The sequence below is a fragment of the Carcharodon carcharias genome, chromosome 5 (assembly GCF_017639515.1).
Source record: "Carcharodon carcharias isolate sCarCar2 chromosome 5, sCarCar2.pri, whole genome shotgun sequence".
Taxonomy (NCBI): Eukaryota; Metazoa; Chordata; class Chondrichthyes; order Lamniformes; family Lamnidae; genus Carcharodon; species Carcharodon carcharias.
In genome coordinates, this window is record NC_054471.1 from 159,955,594 (window position 1) to 159,976,794 (window position 21,201).

At 43.0% G+C, this 21,201-nt stretch overlaps 1 protein-coding gene across 1 annotated transcript in view; it reads right to left on the reverse strand.

Moving 5' to 3' along the window:
- heatr5b (HEAT repeat containing 5B) overlaps positions 1–21,196 on the reverse strand; it is a 102,314-nt gene extending 81,118 nt beyond the window's left edge. Inside the window, exons 1-7 of the mRNA XM_041187765.1 lie at positions 21,013–21,196; positions 17,879–18,103; positions 16,349–16,560; positions 7,659–7,767; positions 4,391–4,540; positions 3,480–3,651; positions 869–1,026 (exon numbers count right to left, since the gene is read on the reverse strand). Of these exons, the coding sequence (XP_041043699.1) occupies positions 869–1,026; positions 3,480–3,651; positions 4,391–4,540; positions 7,659–7,767; positions 16,349–16,560; positions 17,879–18,004 (927 nt within the window). The 5' untranslated portion in view covers positions 18,005–18,103; positions 21,013–21,196. The remainder of the gene's footprint in view (positions 1–868; positions 1,027–3,479; positions 3,652–4,390; positions 4,541–7,658; positions 7,768–16,348; positions 16,561–17,878; positions 18,104–21,012) is intronic.
- Between the last annotated feature and the right edge of the window lie 5 nt (positions 21,197–21,201).

Genomic DNA, 21,201 nt, shown 5'->3' on the forward strand with positions numbered 1-21,201 from the left:
AGCTGTGGTAAAGACAGTCCCACCTCACCTAGCAGTGCCCTTAAGGAGACAGGTAGCCAAAAACCATTATAAGAAAGAGGCACAGTTTAAAAATCACGGCAGCAATGGAGAACCAGGAAGAAAAGGTGGCTGCTGGGAGACTTGGAAGAGTGGAAGGATAGTATTTCCATTTCTAATTCAGTGGTTAGTCACTTTGGATAATGAAAAGAGGATTTTGAAGGAGCTGGTGAAAAGGGGCCAAGCAGACTTAACATTATTGGATTTTCCAAACTGGGGAGATGCGGCAGAGTTAAACGTGGGGCAACAGCACATATATACCAAATTCTTGAGCAAAATTAAGAGGCTACAAAAAAAAAAACCCACCCAAATCCCAACTAGAATATGGAACACATTCCCATAGAGGGGAGATGGTCTAGGGTGAAACCATCACTGCTTAAAAAAAAAAGTAAAACAGAAATAAAATGCTGCAGATGCTGGAATTCTGAAATAAAACAGAAAAGGCAGGAAATACTCAGCGGGTCAGGCAGCATCTACAGAAAAAGAAACATGGTTAGCATTTTGGGTCCATGGCCTTTTTTGTCAGAACAGAGAGGGGTTAGGATAGCTGATGCCATGCCGGCAGTTGCCAATGAAAAGATCATGAAAGAAGAGAATTTTTTCAAGTTGGGGAATTCCTGCGAGAGAAAAGGCAATGAATTGAACACTGAAACAAACTCGCAATACTGCAGAAACTAGGGACCTGAAATGAAAACGAAGTCACAGTTGGGTCTCAAATCAGTCTTAAACGTAGACGCTCCTCTGATCCCTCGTTTAAAAGTTACCGAACTGTGCTGCATTGTGCTCACTACTACTAGCTCAAGGTACTCACTTGTGTTACGCCAACTCGCACCTCTCGGCTGACAGAACCGCCACCTTTCAGCATCTCTCCGCCGCTCCGCAGGAATCCCGAACCCCCACGCAGGAATCCTGTTGCCAACAACTCCAACACCTCCTCCAGGGTGGCACGCTTCACGTTCTGCCGCATCACTGCAACAATTAAAAGAAAAAAAAAAAAATATATATATATATATAAAAAACCTAGCTGGAAAAGCTGAATAAGCTGGGGCTGTTTTCTCAAGAGAAATGAAGGCTGAGGGGTGACCTGATCAAGGTCATTAAAAATCATGAAGGGGTTTGATAGGGTAGGCATGGAGAGGATGCTTCCTCTTGTGAGGGAGACTAAAACTAGGGTCCATAAATATAAGGTGGTCACTAATAATCCTAATCGGAAATTCAGGAGAAACTTCTTTATCCAGAGATCAGGTTAGAATGTGGAACTTGATCTTAGCTACTCCCTGTGGTAGCAGCTGAGATCAATAACACAGATGTTTTTAAAGGAAGGGAAAAAGCACATGGATAAAGGGAGAGAAGGAATCACTGATAGGGTTAGATAGAGGGTGGGGGAAGAAGCTTATGTGGAACATAAACACTGGCAAAGACTTGTTGGGCAGAGTGGTCTGTTTTGGCTTTGGACATTTGGTGTAAGAATGTCCCAACTGATTATGGAGCAGACAGCAACGAGCTTGCAAACCACTAGAATATTGGAAGAAGCAGGGGCTTCCAAAGAACATCCAGAAAACACTGATCTAAAAAAGGTGCATGATGCAAAAACTAAAGCTCAAACTTATGCGTCACAGGAAACTCAAGCCTTGGATATCTCCAGGTATCTGAAGAATACAGACATTCATTTTAAAAAATTTCAGTGATTTCTAAAGGAACAACATGCAACATGGTTTTGGCAAACTTCTTAAGCACCCTGTCTACACTCCAACATTCACACCATCTTTAGTAAATCTCACTGCTAGCGACAGTATTCTATTTAGTAGCCTTTCTAATGAGTTCCAATACCAGCGTCTTTCCTGATCTCTCAATTCTTAAATTGAAAGCTACGGAAAGTGCACAAGTTAGTACAGTATGGGGTAAAAGTAGGGACTGACAGAATGTGCACAGCACTGTCTTGCTGTGGCTGTTAACATTGCAATATCTGCTACAAAATTTAGAGCTGATTTTAATCAGTTATCTTACAACAGTGAACTCTGGCTACATTCAGTAAATATCAGTCACAACAATAAAATCACAACAATTCATCTCTTCCAAAATGAAAAAAGGAGTTGCTTTCACATATTAATTAAGGTCATGAAAGCGCTCAATTGGTAAAGGCAGTGTGTGACTTAGCTAAACAGTCCATACAATCACAAGATCTTTTCTGAGTAAACTTAGTTGACCTAAGCAAGGAGAGTGATAGGAATGCTGGCAGTATCTGCTGGGTAACACTAACACTTGAGTCACGAGGTTGCAGATTCAAGACCCTCGCCAGAGGCTTGAGCGCAATCTAGGCTGACGCACCCAGTGCTGTACTGAGAGAATACTACACTTTTGGAGGTGCTGTCTGCCAATGTGACATGAAACCAAGTCTGCCCTCTCGGGTGGCCTTATAAGATCCATGGCACTATTTCAAAAGAGGAGAGTTCTTCCCTGTGTCGTGGCCAATATTTATCTCTCAATCAACATCACAAAATATAGATCATCTGGTCATTGTCACATTGCTCTTTATGGGTGTTCGCGGTGTATAAATTGGCTGTTGTGTTTCCCACAACAGTGACTGTGCTTCATTGGCTTTGAAGTGCTTTAGGACATCCTGGACAATGCTTTAGAAATGCAAGCCATTTCTTTGTTACAACTGGAGTCAACGTTGTAGGGTAGGGGTTGCAAAAGGGTGGGGGGAGAACAAAATATGTCAGGGTTCCCAGGTCCCATCTTTATCAAGTTATGCCTGCTGCAAGTCCATGGACAATTGAGATCAGGATTGAGGTTTTCTGTGATGCACCATGTATCTGAACAGTCAATCACCATCAGGCTCTCAGAGGAGGAATGGGGATTCAGACAAGGTAGCAGAGGTATGCAAAGGATGGGGGGGTTAAATAATAAATCACAAAGCAAGACTCAAGGCATCGAGTAGCACCAATACATGTTGATTATATTGGTATGGGCAGAAACATTTATCTGTAAAAAGGGGCAAGACTTCCTTCATATGGTTGAAAGTACAGTCAACCAGGAATTTTACATTTTCAAAAGTTTTTTTGCATCCAAAGTTACGAGTCAATAAGTTTTACATACTGTACATATTCCCCGTATAAGATTAGAGTTCACCTATTTATATTGGCATTCCTCGCCCCTTAAAGAATGATACAACACAGGAAGCCATTTGGCCTATCATACTGTATTGGCTCTTTGAATAGCTATCCCAATTAATTCTGTTCCCTGCTCTTTACCTATAGCCCTGCAACCTTTTCCCCTTCAAGTATTTATCCAGTTCCCTTTTGGTAGTTACTACTGAATCTGTTTCCACTATCCTTCCAGGCAAAGTGTAATTCAGCAAATCTTTCCAAAATGTTTTGTTTTGGGGAAGAAGCCAGCATATTACTTTCTGGGACACGTACCTGCTGCTTGTTTAGGTGTTAAAGCTGTTGCCATGACAGTGCCGAGCAACTTAGATACTGCAACCCGGACACCATAATTAGATCCCTCCAGGGCTTTAAAGCAAAGAGTAGCTAGGTTTTCCAGTTCTGTGGTCCACATGAAGACCGATTCCTTCTGAAGTTCCAGGAGGCACTAGTATATAAACAGACATATTTTCAGGAGATTGCACAGTGCTCCCAGAAACAGGGCAAGAATCAAATATGTTAACAGAAGAAGCCCTTCTTCTTTCCACTTCAGTGGATTATCAGGCTTCATCAACGACTCAGAGGGTAGCACATTTGTCAAGCCCCAATCAGAGGCCTGATCACAAATCCAGCTGACACCCTTGCTGTAACATTTTTCATCACTGTTCCACAATTTTTGACCAAAACAACAACCAGAGTCTATTACTATGTATATTTACTTGTGCTTCAATGTTTTATCCTTTAACAGAAGACGGCCAATTAATCTCTCTTTTAAATGCTGCACAATTGTTCCACACAATGGCCACCCTTGCTCCAATGGTTTCACGTCTGCCAGAGTCACAACTTGTGGATTCAACCCCCACATCAGAGGCTTGAGCCCTTAATCCAGGCTGACACTCCAAGTGCAGTACTGAGGGAGTGCTACAGTGTTGGAGGTGTCATCTTTCAGAGGAGATGTTAAACTAAGGCTCTTCTGCATTCTAAAGTGGGGCTAAAAGATCCTATGGCACTATTCAAAGAAGAGCACAGTGTCCTGGTTAATATTCTTCCCTCAACCAACAATATAACTGGTCATTGAAACCTCCCTGCGTGCAAGTTGGCTGTCATCCTTCCTTACACAACACTGGGCCTGAAGTGCTTTGGGATGCCCTGAAAATCTGCAAAAAAAAGACAAAGAAATTCCTTACCTTACCTACCGCACACCGAACAGCCATGGATCGGTCAGTCAAACCTGAACGGGCATTTTTGTAGATATCTCGGTGGCAGGAAGCAGCTGCGCCACCCAAGCCATTTAGTACCTTCTGCAGGCTCAGCAGAATCTCACTGCGACCCTGTGACTGTTAAAAACATAGACAAGACATTAGAAACTAGCAGACCTTCCCTGGCATTGCACCCATGGAATGAAGACAAAGTGTACCCTTGAGGTGAAGCAGGGTAATGTGTAACTAGACCAGAATGAACTGACCAGATAGGTCAGTCCTCAATTCGAATTCTGCCTGGATATTTAGAATTGGCATTATAAATCCCTATCTTGAATTCAGAATAGAAACGTCTGATTACAATTTACATTGAATCAAAAGAAAAAATACAAGTCAAGATTTAGACATTATTTAGGAGTTAATTAGCATCAGACTCTTGTTGGATTTGCTCAGCATTTGATCTCAGCCATGAGTGGATGGTACCCTCACCTCTGAATCAGAAGGTCATAGGTTCAAATTCCATTCCAGAGACTTGAACTACAATCCAGGCTGAAACTCCAGTGCAGTATTGAGAAAATTCTACACTGTCATGATGAGACATTAAACTGAAACCTGGTCTGTCCTTTCAGGTGAATGTAAAAGAACCCATGAAACTATTTCACAGAAGAGCAGGGGGTCTCTCTTCAGGGTCCTGGCCATTTTTAATCCCTCAACAACAGCATTAAGAAAAATCAAATTATTAGGTCACTATCACACTGCTGTTTGTGGGAGCTTGCTGCATTTCCTACATTACAACAGTGACTACACTTCAAAAGTACTTAATTGGCTGTAAAGTGCTTTGGGACGTCCTGAGGTTGGAAAAGGCGCTACATAAATGCAAGTCTTTGTTTTTGCTTCCCTTCAGAGATGGCAGAAACTGAGCACAGAGTGCCATCTAGGGACCCAGCTGAGAATCACCTTGTTGAACAGTGATCTTCCTGAGAACTAAGGCAAGAAGACATTTACAAGTCAAAATGGTTTGGAAAATAATTAACCCTTTTGCCCAGCAAGGAAGCACTGTTGATTTTTTCGACAGGGGCTTTGCAAATTACGAGAAGTTAACATCCAGAAAACCAACATCTCACACATGACAATCAAGGTGACTTTTTTTGAAAACTAATCATTCCAGAGGAGCTGCCATTCTAGACACCACTGGAGCTCAAACTTCAAATCCCAGTTTGAGGATTTAGCTGCTCCAAGTGCCCATTTTTCAGTGGCTCCATAACCACTGGTGGTGGTGGTGGTGCCTACATTATAATATAAACGCCATACTCAATCAACAGGTCAACGTCAGGTCCTGGCTTCTACACCCCAGTGTCTATTACATGAACTTCACATCTGAAGTAGTGTAAAGAGCGGCTTCCGCACCTACTTAATACACAAACAGGCTATCTTCCCAACAGCTCAATTAGAGGGCAAAGCAACCAGATTGTGACACACTTGGTATTTGGGAAGAATCCCGTGTCCCGTCGCAAAATCTCAGGCAGCCGGGACGTTGGTAAAGTGTCCCACAGGGATGCTGAAACCAATGGCAGAAAGGGAAGTGAAGGTTCACTCACAGGAATATTACCATGGATGAGAGGTTACAGTTTGGAGAGGAGAAACTGGAAGCTCCTTCTGTTTGTTACTAAGGCTGAGTTGTTGAAGATGTGACCTGACCAAGGGCTTTAAGTTTGCAATAAATGGTTGAAATGCCTGGTCAGCAACATTGTTCCTTTTCGTTTTTCAAGTTATGCTATCAATAGTGCCTTGATCTTTCATATCTGGAATCTATCAGCTGTGGCACAGTAGGCAACATTCTTGCTTCTGAATCAGAAAGTCATGGATTTAAGTCCAAGCCAGCACTTGAACACACAACCCAGGCTGACACTTCAAGGGAGTACTTCTGAACAATGCTTATCCCTCAACCAATATCACTAAAAACAGATTTCCCACTCATTATGATATTGTTTTTGGGAGCTTGCTGTGTGCAAATTGACAGTTGCATTTCCAACATTACAACAGTGACTCACTTAAAAGTCCTGAGGTTGTGAAAAGTCCAATGTATTCAAGTGCAGAACCGAGGCAGTGCTGTATTAAGGGAGCTATCATCTTTCAGGAAAAACCGAATCTATACTGCCTGTTCAGAGGGAACCTAAATGGCTCCATAGCATTGTTCGAAGATTATGAAGGTTCATCACATCAGGGCATCCCAAAGCACTTTACAGTCACTTCTGAAGTGTAGTTGCCCCTCTCTCGCTGACATGCTTTGGAGCAAGGCACTCTATGGCACCTGGACTCACTGCAAGCCATTGATCAATGGAACATTGATGCAACTAACTTATTCCAGATCACAGGTAATGCTCTGAAGTGTTACATCTCCAAACTATTAGTCCACCAAAAGGTTACTGTCATGAAGCTATTAATGTATATAATATTATTGGAAAATATTTTTCTTTTTAAAGAGGGGTTTATTCTGTAGGTGTGTGTTAATTGGATTAAAGCCAACTAGTCTGGGTGCTCTGATGTGCACTAGTTTTGATACGTAAGAGAGATAGACTGTTCTTGCATTTTTTTTAAATAGACCATTCAAGAAGTGGGGTGAAAACTACCACCTAGCTAGCAGATACCAAGCAATATGTTTATATTACTAATAATATTGGTGCTATGAAAGGTGTTTTATTGTTAAAAGGTGGAGTTGAAGGAGGCTGGTGATACAATAAGAATTTATAGTCAATGAGTGGCGCTAGGTATAACTTCAGCAGTTTTGTGTGCGTGGAGAAGAGGCAATGTGAGATCAAAAGCAGCTGTAAGCCTCCAACCATCTCCACAGGAATTAAAGTGAAAAGAACCTCATTTTGAATTCGTAAGGTGAAAATGCTTTGCCTGGTGTTTGGTTAAGTCTAGGGGTGCTGTTGCCTTAATGGAGATTAGTTTGGGAATTTGTTGGAAGTTATGATAGTAGTAATTTGTAGCCATGTGTATATATATTAATAAATTGTTTCATTTAATTTAATATAAAACCTCGAACTGGTGGTCTGAGAGTCGCAACAGCTGACATACAATTGATTTATCATGTTTCTAGATCAGTACAAAAGGATTTTACCTAGCAGAACTTCCTGGAAGGACAATGTAATTCACTTTCTGCTCGAGTATTCCAATTAACAGGGCATCAACCCGAAAACTCCCACTCCCCACACCTCCCTTCTGCCATGAGATTTTTAAACAACTTGCTTACCTCTGCACTTTTCAAGGCCTTTAAAAGATTGCTGACCGTTTCTGGAAAGGAGCTACCCAACATTCGACCCATCTTCTCATAAAACGCTCCAATGCAGGCCACGGCCGCTCTGTCAACAACAAAACCCGTCCGTTGTTAGCTTTGTTCTCTCTCTCGCAGGTGTAAAACACATGAGAGACACAAAGAGGTCACTCAGTCTTTCCAGCATGTTTCACCATTCAGTTAGACAATGGCTGATCTGTGTTAACTCCATCTATCCACCATGGTTCCATATTCTTTAATTACCCTACCTAACAACAATCTATCAATCTCACTTTCGAAATTTTCATTTGGTCCTCCTAGCCTTAAATATGTCAACGTGCTCACCTCTTAATTTTCTATACTCAAGGGGATACAAGCCTACCCTATGCAACCAGTCCTCATAATTTAACCTCTTTAACATGGCAACTGTGAAACCTAACAAGGAAAAATATTAGGTGAAAATGAAACATTTTTGAAAGTGGCTGAAGAGACACGAAGTGAAGCACAGAACAAACAGTGAGAGTACATCAAGAATTAGATTTAATTGTGGATATAGGGATATGAAAAGAAGGAGAATGCACCGGCTCAAAGAAGGAGCTGGAGGTCACAAAAGGAGGAACGTTTTACTCAATTAGAAATGAAGAAAGAAATGCAGATAAAAACTACAATGGACATTGAGAAGAGAAATGTATGCAGGTTGTTTGGAACAAGTAAAGTGTTGGGACCACAAAGGGCAAAGGAAACCAAGGATAACCAAAGAAAATGTATGGAGTATGGGCTGAATAACTATTCAAAAAGTCACACACAGCTTTTTGGAGTATGGGCAAAGAGGAAGAAAGCGAGTGCAAGCTAAAGATATAAGGAGCATGCTCAGAGCTCGAAACTACTCCGCTTGCTTCTATTGTAGATTAGTTTCAGTACGGGGAACAGTCACTCAGCCCATCAAGTCTGCACCACTGTTTCCCTCCAGGGGTCATCCAGGTTAATCCCACTCCTCCTACTCACTCGCCATTAAAAATGTTCTTCAAGCAATAATTAGTCACTGAGAATCATTTTAGAGAAAATAAAATAAATCAAAGCAAATCTGGGTTACCAAATGGGAAGCTTGCTTAATAATTTCCTGGATTTAATCTGGGGATAAATATTTTCAGCATTTTTGTTAGCAAAATTGAAGCTCATAGGATGGAACAGTATCCATCGTGGATAGAAAATTGGCTAAGGGACAGAAAGCAGAGAATAGTGGTGAACAGTTGATTTTCACACTGGAGTGAGGTGTGTATTGATATTCGTTGGAGGTCCACATTCAGGCCATTGTTCCTTCTTTAATACATTCATAACCCGGACTTGTGCATACAGGTTTAAGGTCAGAAATGTAATAAACAATGAGGATAGTAAACTTGAGGACAAAGGCAAACTGGTGAAAGAGACAGACATATGGCAGATGAAATTTAAAACAGTGAAGGTGAAGTGATTCACTTTGGTAGTGTTACGGACCAAGATGCGCAATTAATTCTAGCCCCACTTCTCCACATGTCGTAACAATAGTTTAAATGTTTAATTCACCCACAAAACTGGCCAATTGTTTACTTTTGATACGGTTATCTCCAGCATAAAAAAACTCTATCCAGGCTTCTTTCAGTAAATGCAAAAAAAACTGATTTGTTACAAAACAAACTTTAAAAAAAAAAGTTATAAAACTGGTTAACATAGAAGTTGTAGTTTAGAAATGTAACAATTCTCCCCTTTTTTAAAAAAAAAGATACTCGAACCCCCATTCACTCACATACAAACACAAAACAGGACAAAGCAAACACTGCCCTGAAGAGGCTGGAGTATGGGAAAATTTATTTTAAAAGGATAAAATCTGAAGAGATCTTGACGCTGTTGATCTAACAGAATTCTGGTCACAACAGATTCAGAAGTTCATCCAGACGAAATTTTTGGTGAAACTATCCTTGATGACTCCTATTTATCACAACTTTGCTGACTTTCAAAAAGAGATGAGTTATCCTGATGATGCGTTTCTGAGGAAGGTTTAATGCAAAGGAGGGGCAGAGAGAGAGAAAGAGAGACTCCTTTCTTTGCAGCTTGTTCTAAGGTACACACCAAAACTCACTCGCTCTCTGACAGTTTTTTTTTTTAAAGACTAAGCTGTTCAAAGAATAAAAGCAAAAAACAGGATTGTCCCGGCAGACCGATCGTGTCAGCCTGTTCCTGCCCCACGGAACTCATTTCTTGCTATCTTGACTCCCTTCTCTCTCTCCTTGTCCAGTTCCTTCCCACCTACATCTGTGATTCCTCTGACACCCTACATCATATCAACAATTTCCAGTTCCCTGGCCCCAATCGCCTCCTCTTCACCATGGACGTCCTATCCCTCTACACCTCCATCCCCCATCGGGATGGTCTGATGGCTCTCTGCTTCTTCCTCGAACAGAGGCCCGAACAATCCCCATCCACCACTACTCTCCTCTGTCTGGCTGAACTTGTTCTCACACTGAACAATTTCTCTTTAAACTCCTCTCACTTCCTCCAAATAAAAAGGTGTGGCTATGAGTACCTGCATGGGCCCCAGCTATGCCTGTCTCTTTATGGGGTATGTGGAACATTCCTTGTTCTAGTCCTACTCTGGCCCCCTCCCACAACTCTTTCTCTGGTACATTGATGATTACTTCAGTGCTGCTTCATGCTCTCATCTGGACCTGGAAAAATTTATTAATTTTGCTTCCAATTTCCACGCCTCCATCATTTTCACATGGTCCATCTCTGACACTTCCCTTCCCTTCCTTGACCTCTCTGTCTCAATTTCTGATGATAGACTGTCCACCAATATCCATTACAAGCCTACCAACTCCCACAGCTACCTCGACTACAGCTCCTCACACCCCTCTTCCTGTAAGGACTCCAATCCATTCTCTTGGTTCCTTCGCCTCCGTCGCATCTGTTCTGATGATGCCACTTTCAAAAACAGTTCCTCTGACATGTCTTCCTTCTTACTTAACCGAGGTTTCCCACCCACAGTCGTTGACAGGGCCCTCAACCATGTCCAGCCCATCTCCCGCGCATCCACTCTCACACCTTCCTCTCCCTCCCAGAAACATGATAGGGTCCCCCTTGTCCTCACTTATCACCCCATCAGCCTCCGCATTCAAAGGATCATCCTCCTCCATTTCCGCCAACTCCAGCATGATGACACCACCAAACACATCTTCCCTTCACCCCTCCTGGTGGCATTCCGCAGGGATTGTTCCCTCCGGGACACCCAGGTTCACTCCATCACCCCCTACACCTCAACCCCCTCCCATGGAACCTTCCCATGCAACCGCAGAAGGTGCAACACCTGCCCCTTTACATCCCCTCTCCTCACCGTCCAAGGGCACAAACACTCCTTTCAAGTGAAGCAGCATTTCACTTGCACTTCCCTCAATTTAGTCTACTGCATTCGCTGCTCCCAATGCGGTTTCCTCTACATTGGAGAGACCAAACACAGACTGGGTGACCACTTTGCAGAGCACCTTCGATCTGTCCACAAGCATTATCCAGACCTTCCTGTCGCTTGCCATTTCAACACTCCACCTTGCTCTCATGCTCATATGACCGTCATTGGCCTGCTGCATTGTTCCAGTGAAGCTCAACGAAAACTGGAGGAACAGCATCTCATTTTCCGACTAGGCACTTTACAGCCTTCTGGACTGAATATTGAGTTCAACAATTTTAGATCATGAACTCTCTCCTCCATCTCCACCTCTTTCTGATTCCCCCCCCCCCCCCTTTTTTTCCAATAATTCATATAGATTTTTCTTTTCCCACCTACTTCCAATATTTTTAAATGCATTTCCATCCATTGTTTTATCTCTAACTTTTAGCCTTTTTCGGTTCCTTCACTTCACCCCCCCCCCACCCCGGCTTAAACCAGCTTATATTTCACCTTTCTTCTATTTTTACTTAGTTTTGTTGAAGGGTCATTCGGACTCGAAAGTTAACTATGTTTCTCTCAGCAGATGCTGCCAGACCTGCTGAGATTTTCCAGGTATTTTTGTTTTTGCTCAAAGAATACATCTCTTAGGCCAATCAGCAAGAGTCATTAATAATAAAAACAAAATACTGTGGATGCTGGGAATCTGAAATAAAAACTGAAAATGCTGGAAAAAGCAGGTCTGGCAGCATTTGTGGGGACAGGAAACAGAGTTAACATTTTGATTCCGATGACTCTTCTTCAGAGCTAAAGAGAAGCAGAAACGTGATGGATTTTATATGCTTGAAGAGGGGGTAGAGCAGGTAGAGCAAAATAGGTCAGGGATAGGTGGGAGTTCAGTGGAGATTGACAAAGATGTCATGGACACAAGACAAAGGGAGTGTTAATGGGAGAGTTAAAGATTAAAGAAGATGCTGATAGTGGCATAAAGGTAAGATAGCAGAACAAAGGTCAGCGCTCAGTTAAAGCACAACATAGAAACAAGTGACAGACAGCCGTGTGGAGGGGGGTTGGGGAAAAAAAGATTTTAAAAATAACTAAAAATGGATAAATAAATATAAATGAATAAATAAATAAATATTGGATTAAAAATGGGGTAAAGATGGAGGAAAGAGTTCATGGTCTGACGTTGTTGAACTCAATGTTAAGTCCGGAAGGCTGTAAAGTGCCTAATCGGAAGATGAGATGCTGTTCCTCCAGTTTGTGTTGAGCTTCACTGGAACATTGCAGCAGGCCAAGGTGGACATGTGGGTATGACAGCAAGATGATGTGTTGAAAAATCGACAGGAAGGTCTGGGTCATGCTTGCGGACTGAACGAAGATGTTCCGCAAAGCGGTCATGTTCAGTCTGCATTTAGTCTCCCCAATATAGAGGAGGCCACATTGAGAGCAGTGAATACAGTGGACCAAATTGAAGGAGGTACAAGTGAAGCACTGTTTGGGGTCTTGGACAGTGAGGCGGGAGAAAGTAAAAGGGCAGGTGTTGCACCTTCTGTGATTGCATGGGAAGGTGTTGAGGGAAGGGGATGAGGAGTTGGAGGCGATGGAGGATTGGACCAGGGTGTCACAGAGGGAACGGTCCCTATGGAATTCTGACAGGAAGGAGGGTTGAGCGGAAGATATGTTTGGTGTTGGCATCACGCGGGAATTGGTGGAAATGGTGCAGGATGATCCTTTGAATGCAGAGGCTTGTGGGGTGAAAAGTGAGGACAAGGGGGACCCTATCATGGTTCTGGGAGGGGGAGGAATGGGTGAAGGCAAAGGTGCGGGAAGATGGGTCAGGCAGAATTGAGGGCCCTGTCAACCATATTGTGTGGGAAACCTCGGTTAAAGAAAAAGGAAGACTTCAGAAGCCCCGTTTTGGAACGTGGCATCATCGGAACAGATGCGATGGAGGCGGAGCAACTGAGAGAATTGGATGGTCCCATTTATGAAGTCAAGGCATTCGAGGTAGCTATGGGAGTCTCTGGATTTGTAATGAATATTGGTAAGCAATCTATCACCAGAAATATGGAGACAGAGAGGTCAAGGAAGGGAAGGGAAGTGTCCGAGAAGGACCACATGAAGTTGAGAGAGGAGTGGAAATTAGAAGCAAAATCGATAAAAGATTTTCCAGGTCCAGATGAAAGCATGAAGCGTCACCAATATGGTCACCATGTACCGAGAAAAAGAGTTGTAGCGGGGACCTGAGTAGGACTAGAACAAGGGATGTTCCAAATACCCCACAGAAAGACAGGCATAACTGGGGCCCATGTGGGTACCCATAGCCACACCTCTTATTTGGAGGAAGTGGACAAGTTAAAGGAGAAATTGTTCAGTGAGAGAACAAGTTCAGCCAGATGGAGGAAAGTGGTGGTGGATGGTGATTGTTCAGGCTTCTGTTTGAGGAAGATGTGGAGAGCCCTCAGACCATCCTGGTGGGGGATGGAGGTGTAGAGGGACTGGACACAAGAGCCTTTAGCCTGGCAACAGCAGTTCTTTGTTAACTTGGTATACAAAGTATCTTTTCCCTCTCCAGATGTTCCTCGCTGGACATCAATCTTGACTGTGGTTTTTTGAAGAATGGCATATTCACAGCCTCAAATTATTACAAACCTTTCAGGAGGAGGAATTGTTCAAAATTCAATGTCCTTCAAATTTTCCAAAAAAAGGCTCAAACCAGTAGGAAGAACGAGGGGAGGGAATAAAGGCTAAACGGTACTATTTTAAAGAAGTGCAGGTATCGAGGGTATAAGTACACAGATCTTTGAAAGCAACAGGAGTTGAGAAGGCTGTGAAAAAAGCATGTGGAATCCTTGACTTCATGAATAGATACAGAGAACAGAAGCAAGGAAGTTATGCGAAATCTTTTTTAAAACACTGGTTCTACCCCAGTTGGTGTATTGTGGCCAATTTTGGACATTACACTTTAGGAAGGATAGTAAGGGTTTAGAGCAGTGATGGGCAACCTAGGCTAGTGAGTGGGCCACATGAGTGACCCTCCTTCATCTCAGTGGGCTGCAAGACTGAAATCGGCCATAGCGCCATGAATAAGAATTTGCGGGGTGTGCCAATTGAACCGTAGCAGCACTTTGGTGCAGAGGGATCACACTGCTCTCCCAGTCAATGTTGTGTGCAATCAGCACGTAACCTCACTTCACGTGTCCTTGCTTTGTGTGCATATCATTTTAGTAATACTGGCAGGAAAAAAGCTACGCGGACAGAAACCAGCGGAATCTAGCAACCCTGCGCTTGGGCAATGGTTAACAAAATGTCTCGCAGGCTGCACTCGGAACCCTGATGGGCCGCGTGCAGCCCGCCACTGGTTTACAGAGGGTGCAAAGGAAATTTACCACAATGGTGCAATTTCTTTTATTCATTCTCAGGATGTGGGCATAACTCGTCATTTTCAAACAAGGATTGGATCTGCATTTGAAAAGGAAAGAGTTGCAGGGCTATGGGGAAACAGCAGAAGGGGTGCTCTTTCAAAGAGCCTGCATGGGCACGATGGGCCGAATGACCTTCCCTTGTGCTGTAAGACTCCATGATTCCATGAATCAAGCTCTGTCAATTAGTCTACAACAAACCCAGTCATGAGGTGAGGAAAACCATCAATGTTGGACAGCTTAAGAAACCATTGGTCCAAAGTTACCTTAAGCATGCTACACTTACCACATGTGCTGTCTCAACTTATTGATATTCTATTTTTCCATAATGTTATGTACATAATTTGAATGAATCAATACTAACTGCTAACTGAAGCGACCCTCACTTTTCCATAGATTCACTCATTAAAATATTATTTCCACAGATTGATGCTGAACTTTTACCCCCTTCAAGTGCAGGTTGTATCAGAGTGAAATGAGGGAGCAGACCTGGAGCAGCGAATAGAACTGTTGCGTGGGGGGTGCTGAGGGGGGTTAGGAGGATGGGATCAGACTAACCTCTCGTCTGAAAGACTGGCAGGCTGTACTGCACCGAAGTGTCAACCTAGATTATGTGCTCAAGTCACTGGAGTCAGTGAATCTTCTGATTGGCGAGAGTGCTACACACTGAGCTCCAGAGATTTCAAACTTTGTTAGAAGTTGTCAAATACGTAGTGATGTATAAATCACTGAATCATAGAAATGATATAGCACAAAAGGAGGCCGTTCAGCCAAGTGTGCCTCTGCCAATACTTTAAGAGATATTAAATTAGTCCCACTCCCCTTCACTTTCACAATATCATAGAAAACTTTTCTTCTTCAAGTACTTATCTAATTCTGTTTTGAAAGTTCTATTGAATCTGTTTCCACCATCCTCTCAGGCAGTGCATTCCAGATTATCATAACTCATTGCATAACTTTTTTTCCCCCTCATGTTGACACTAGTTCTTTTGGCAATTACCTTAAAGCTGTGTCCTCTAGTTACCAGTCATTCTACAACTGGAAACAATTTCTTATTTATTCCTATCAAAACCATTCATAATTTTGAACCTCTTTATCAAATCTCCCAGTAACCTCTGTTAAAGGGAAAACAACCCTAGTTTCTCAATATAACTGAAGCTTTTCACCATTCTGCCATTCGGCCCATTGTGCCGGTGCAGGCTCTTTGAAAGAGCACCCTTTCTGCTGTTTCCCCGTAACCCTGCAAATCCTTCCTTTTCAAATACAGATCCAATTCTTGTTTAAAAATGACTAGTGAGGCCCACATCCTGCGAATGAATAAAAGAAATTGTCACGATTGCTCAACAACTCTATTATTGTTTTACCATGCAACTATCTGGATGGGAGGTGAATAGATGGACCTTGGTCTTCCTTTGACTAGCAATTCTTACGTTCCTAAGATAAATTATTTGCCAATTTTTCAGACAAAGAATCTCACCACTCACACGGCTAATGGAGGTTAAACATTAATCACAGATGGAAGAGACATTTCTTTTATTCATTCTCAGAATGTGGGCATCACTAGTCTTTTTCAAACAAGAATTGGGTCTATATTTGAAAAGGAAAGATGTGCAGGGCTATGGAGAATGAGCAGTGGAGGGGAGGCGCTATTTCAAAGAGCCAACACAGGAATGATGGTCTGAATGGCCTCCTTCTGTACTGTAAGGCTCCATGACTCATGCAATCTGTACCATCGGCTCTTGTACTGACCGCCTGTACCATTTAAATTAGTCACTTCAGCTACACCAGACATATGTTTTTCCTCAAATGGTCCCATAACTTGCACTTACAATTTGGTAGGCAGGTAGGAAGATGTGTCATCCTTACTCTTGACAATTTCGTTACATTTATCCAAAGTTTGGAAGACAGTGAAAGTATCCCCGATGCTGTAGAGAGTAGCGAGATTCTTAGCCAGCAGCTTGCGTGTGGGAGGGCCTGGGGAGCTGCTTATCAGCTCAGTCAGTTGTTCTACCAATTTCTTTTGCTTTTCTTTCACATCCACCTGAAGCCATCAAGCAGTAATAAATAAAAAAGGAGACATAAATCAGTTGAGACTGATCCTCAAACATCACTGCTCAATCTAAATTCTATATTTCTGACCTGCTTGGTGGTACATGGTGGTGGTGGTTTCACTTAACAACAGCCTGTCACTTCCCATCCTCCGACAGTCACCCAAAGATTCTCTGAGGTTCCCTCCTCTTCCTCACTTAAATTCTGACCTATCATATTATGATGGTATCAACTCCACATACATGCTTGACCCCAAGTCTTCTTCTCCAGACCCACCTTTGTGCTGTCAGATTGTCTGTCTGACATCAGGTCATAGATGAATCACAACTTTCTCCTGCCATCACTTCTGGCTCCTGGCATTAATTTGGCTCCCTGGCTACTGACTCCATCCTCTCCTTGGATGAAGCAGATCATGAAAATCCTTAATGTCCTGTTTGACCTACAGCAGCACTTAAAACCTTTATGCATCAAGACTGCTTGCTTCCGCCTAGCTAATATTGTCCATCTCCACTCCTATCCCAGTCCCTCAGCTTCTCAAACTCTGGTCCATAACTGTGACAATCACCCTTATTATTTCAATGCTATTCTAGCTGGCATCCAATGCTTCCCCCATCCATGAATTCCAACTTGCCCAAAACTCAGCCATCTGTGTCCAGCCCTATTCATCCATCACCCCTGTCCTCTCTGACTTACGCTGCTCCAATTACCTCAACATTTAAAATCGTCACCTTACCCTCCACCCTTCCAGATCCTTTGGTTCTCTGACTCTGATCCTTTGTGCATCCCAATCCCCCTTTGCTCTACCATCATTAGTGAAGCTTCCAGCCACCATGATCCTACGACAGTATCACTTCAACTTGAAGGAAAAAAAAATTCAGAAGTTCAATCAACTGGAGTTTGGGCTGCTGGAAGGACATATTTATGTTTGAGGTGAGGTGGAGAAGGGGGCATAAGTAATCCAGTAGAGCAACTCTTCTCTTTAGGAGTATGGTAACATAGGGGTTTCATTTTCATTTCCCTGATACTTGTCTTCATATTTTCCTCACAATCTTACAATTCTACATTCTCTTCGAAAGATATCTCAAGGTTGACACTTCTAAGAACGTAATCTGCGTGAAAAATGTAATCAATTCTTTAACTAGAAATGCTGCTGTATACTAAAATCCAAAAGGTTGGTCATTTACAATTCATGTTGGTATTTTCATATTACTGAATATACTACAGCAGATTTTCTAGTTCCAACTTCTCCTTTTCACATTCTTTCTGAAGCTAAACTCTCAAACCCCTGAACAATTCAGGTTTTTGCTTACCTTGTTAGCAGCCACCAGTACTTTGTCCAAGAATCGTAACCATTCAAAGATAAACACAGGCCTCTTTGCCTCAGTTATCTGTGCCAGGGCTTCTTCATTTAACAATAAGCTGTGGGCCAGCTCCATCCCACTAAATTGTTTGGACACGAGCCCACAAATACCCAGAAACAATCAGACTGAGGATTCGGCTTCTTGGAATGATTCTAGGGTCAGAATTCCGCCCTGCTGTAAAAATAAATAGAATTTCTTGAGGTCATCTCTGTACAGATGACAAATTACATGCTGCCTATCGAAAAAGAACAATTAAAATTTAAGATAAAAGCAAAGAACTGCAGATGCTGGAAATCCAAAACAAAAACAAAAATAAAAATACCTGGAAAAACAGCAGGTCTGACAGCATCTGCGGAGAGGAATACAGTTAACGTTTCGAGTCCGTATGACTCTTCAGCAGAACTTAATTAAAAATTAAGCACACAGTTGCAAAGAATGGCCAATCTAAAAGTTATTTTAGTTGACTGTTATCGTTGCCAGGTTAATAAGGCATTTTAAAAAAAGCAAACAAAGCACTGTTGTTCATTGCTAGAGGAACAGAATTGAAAAGCAGAGATGTTAAATTTATACAGAACTTCGGTTAGACCATACTTGGGGAACTGTATGCAGTGCTGGTTTATGGATGTTGAGGTACTGGAGAAGGTGCAAATAAAGCTAATTAGAATTGTGCCAAAACTGAGGGTTTATAACTATCAGGAAAGATTGAACCTGCTGGAATACATTTTTTTTCTAGAGAAGATTGATGGGTGACCTGATAGAAGTATTTAAGATTATGAAGGGGTTTGGTAACGTAGACATAGAGATATTTCCAATTGTGAAGAGATACAAAATTAGAAGTCACAAATATAAAATAGTTGCTAACAAATCTAATAAGGAATTCAGGAGCAACTCCTTTACCCAGAGTGGCTAGAATATGGAACTCCCTACCACACATTGTAGGTGAAGCAAATAACAGATATATTTAAAGAGAAGCTAGATAAGTACAGGGGAGAGAAAGAAAAAGATTATGCAAATAGAGTGAGATTATGAAGGTGGGAGGAGGCTTGCTTGGAAAATAAACACTGGGCTAGACCAGTTGGGTTGAATGGCCTGTTTCTGTGCTGTTCACTTAATGTAAGTCTACCATTTAAAAATGTTGACTGTTCAAACAAAATAAAACAGCTGTCATTCACAGATGAAGTTCAACTCGGTGAACGTAAAACTGGAGAGTGAAAAAGATAGCTTTCCAGGGTCCTAAATTTAGAAACAATCTGTAATAACACGGAACGATTAGAGCTATATTTTCAATCATTCTCTAATTTTAGTGAAGGCATAAACAGGGTGGATAGAGAGAAGTCATTTCGCATGCTGGGAGGGTCCAGAACAAGGAGGCATAACCTTAACATTAGAGCCCGGCCGTTCAGGGTGACATCAGGAAGCACTCCTTCACAAAAGAGCAGTGGAAATCTGGAACTTTGCGCCCCCTCCAGTTCCCCGCAAAAAGCTGTTGAGATTGGGGGGTCAACTGAAAATGTCAACACTGAGATTGATAGATCTTTGTTGGGTAAGGGTAGTAAGGGTTACAGAACCAAGGTAGGTAGATGGAGTTAAGATGCAGATCAGCCATTATCTCATTGTGTGGGGGGTGGGGTGGGGGGGGAGAAAGACAGGCTGGGATGTCTGAAACCTAAATAAATACATAGATGAAGTCACTCACCTGAAACATTAACTCGTTTCTCTCTCCACACATATACTGACCCCTGTCCTGTATTCCTATATCTAAGAATGTGGTTTTGTACTCAAACTTACAGGCTCATTACTGGAGAGGGGGAAATATTTCAATTGTTTCCTCACACTGCTGTATTACTCAACAGGCACTTTCAATAATAATGAAATAAAAACAAAGTAATGGAAACCTCAGCAGGTCTGGCAGCAACTGTGGACAGAGAAACAGAGTTAACATTTTGAATCGAGTCATATTGGACTCGAAACGTGAACTTTGTTTCTCTCTCCCAGATGCTGCTAGACTTGCTGAGTTTTCCAGCACTTTCTGATTTTATTTTGGATGTCCAGCATCTAGTATCAGAATAATAATAATGGGCTATTAGCCCAGGTCAGGGATGATAGTGCCTAGGACGATACCTGCTTCTTCCAGGAGTAATCATATATGAACAGTAAAGAAATTTCACTATGCCTCAAGGTCTACCAAACAATGTTCTGAGGAACCATGCTACAATGATGAGAGTAATGCATTGTTCACACTCTAGTCCAATTTGCAAACTGTTTGTTTTGAGAATTGAGTGTCCTGGCCAATATCTATCCTTCGGCCTATATCACAGAAACCGATAATCTGGTATTGCCGTTTCTGGGATCTTGCTGTGCACAAACTAACTGCTGTGCTTCCTACAATGGTGGCTATGTGTCAAAAAGAAGTTAATTGGTTATAAAATGCTCTGGGATGGCTGGAGGTCATGAAAGGCAGTATATAAGCTTTTTGAAATGGGGATAGCTGACTTCCTGTCAAGTAATTACAAAGTATTTACAACACAGAAACAGGCCATTCAGCTCAACAGGCTATGTGGAATACACATCTTCACAGGACCAATATTATCCAGATCATGATCAGCTATTCCACTGCACCAAACAAAAGGGTAAGAACTTCACTTCCTGCAGCACAAAGGACACGCAAATATCAGCAACGCAGGAAACCAGGAATAAAGACTCAAGGAAGGGGGATTGGCAAGGGGAGGAAGGGGGGCAGAGAGGGCCAGCAGGGGGGCGGCCGGAGGGGACGGGCGAGGGGGGCGGCAGAGGGGGGCGGGCGAAAGGGCGGCAGAGGGGGACTGGCCGGGGGACGGCGACAAGAGGCGGGTAGGGCAGGGCTGGGCAGAGAGTAGAGGCTGCCGGTGGACTCAGGGTTATCGGGCAGTCAGGAGGAGGCGGGTAAGGGGGGCGGGATGTATGTGAACCCTCTCTCCCTCACCAACTAGCTCCCGAGATCCAGACCGGTCTCTGGACACCCCTGTCCCCGGGCAGGGCGGTGTACAGAGCCGGCCCAGCCCGGCCAGGGCCGCGGGGCCTCCCGCTGCGGCCCAGCTACTCACCCGCTCTCCGCTTGGCCTGGCAGCGGGGAAAGGCTTCAGCCCGGCTGTGGGCAGACACCGCCAGTCGGTCGGACACTCACTCAGTCGCCGCTGCCGCAAATTAACCCTAAGCCCGTGGCCTCCTCACTCATAGCCGGCATCAACGGCCCGTCACCCACCGCGCAACGGGTACGCGCACGGCCAGCGTCG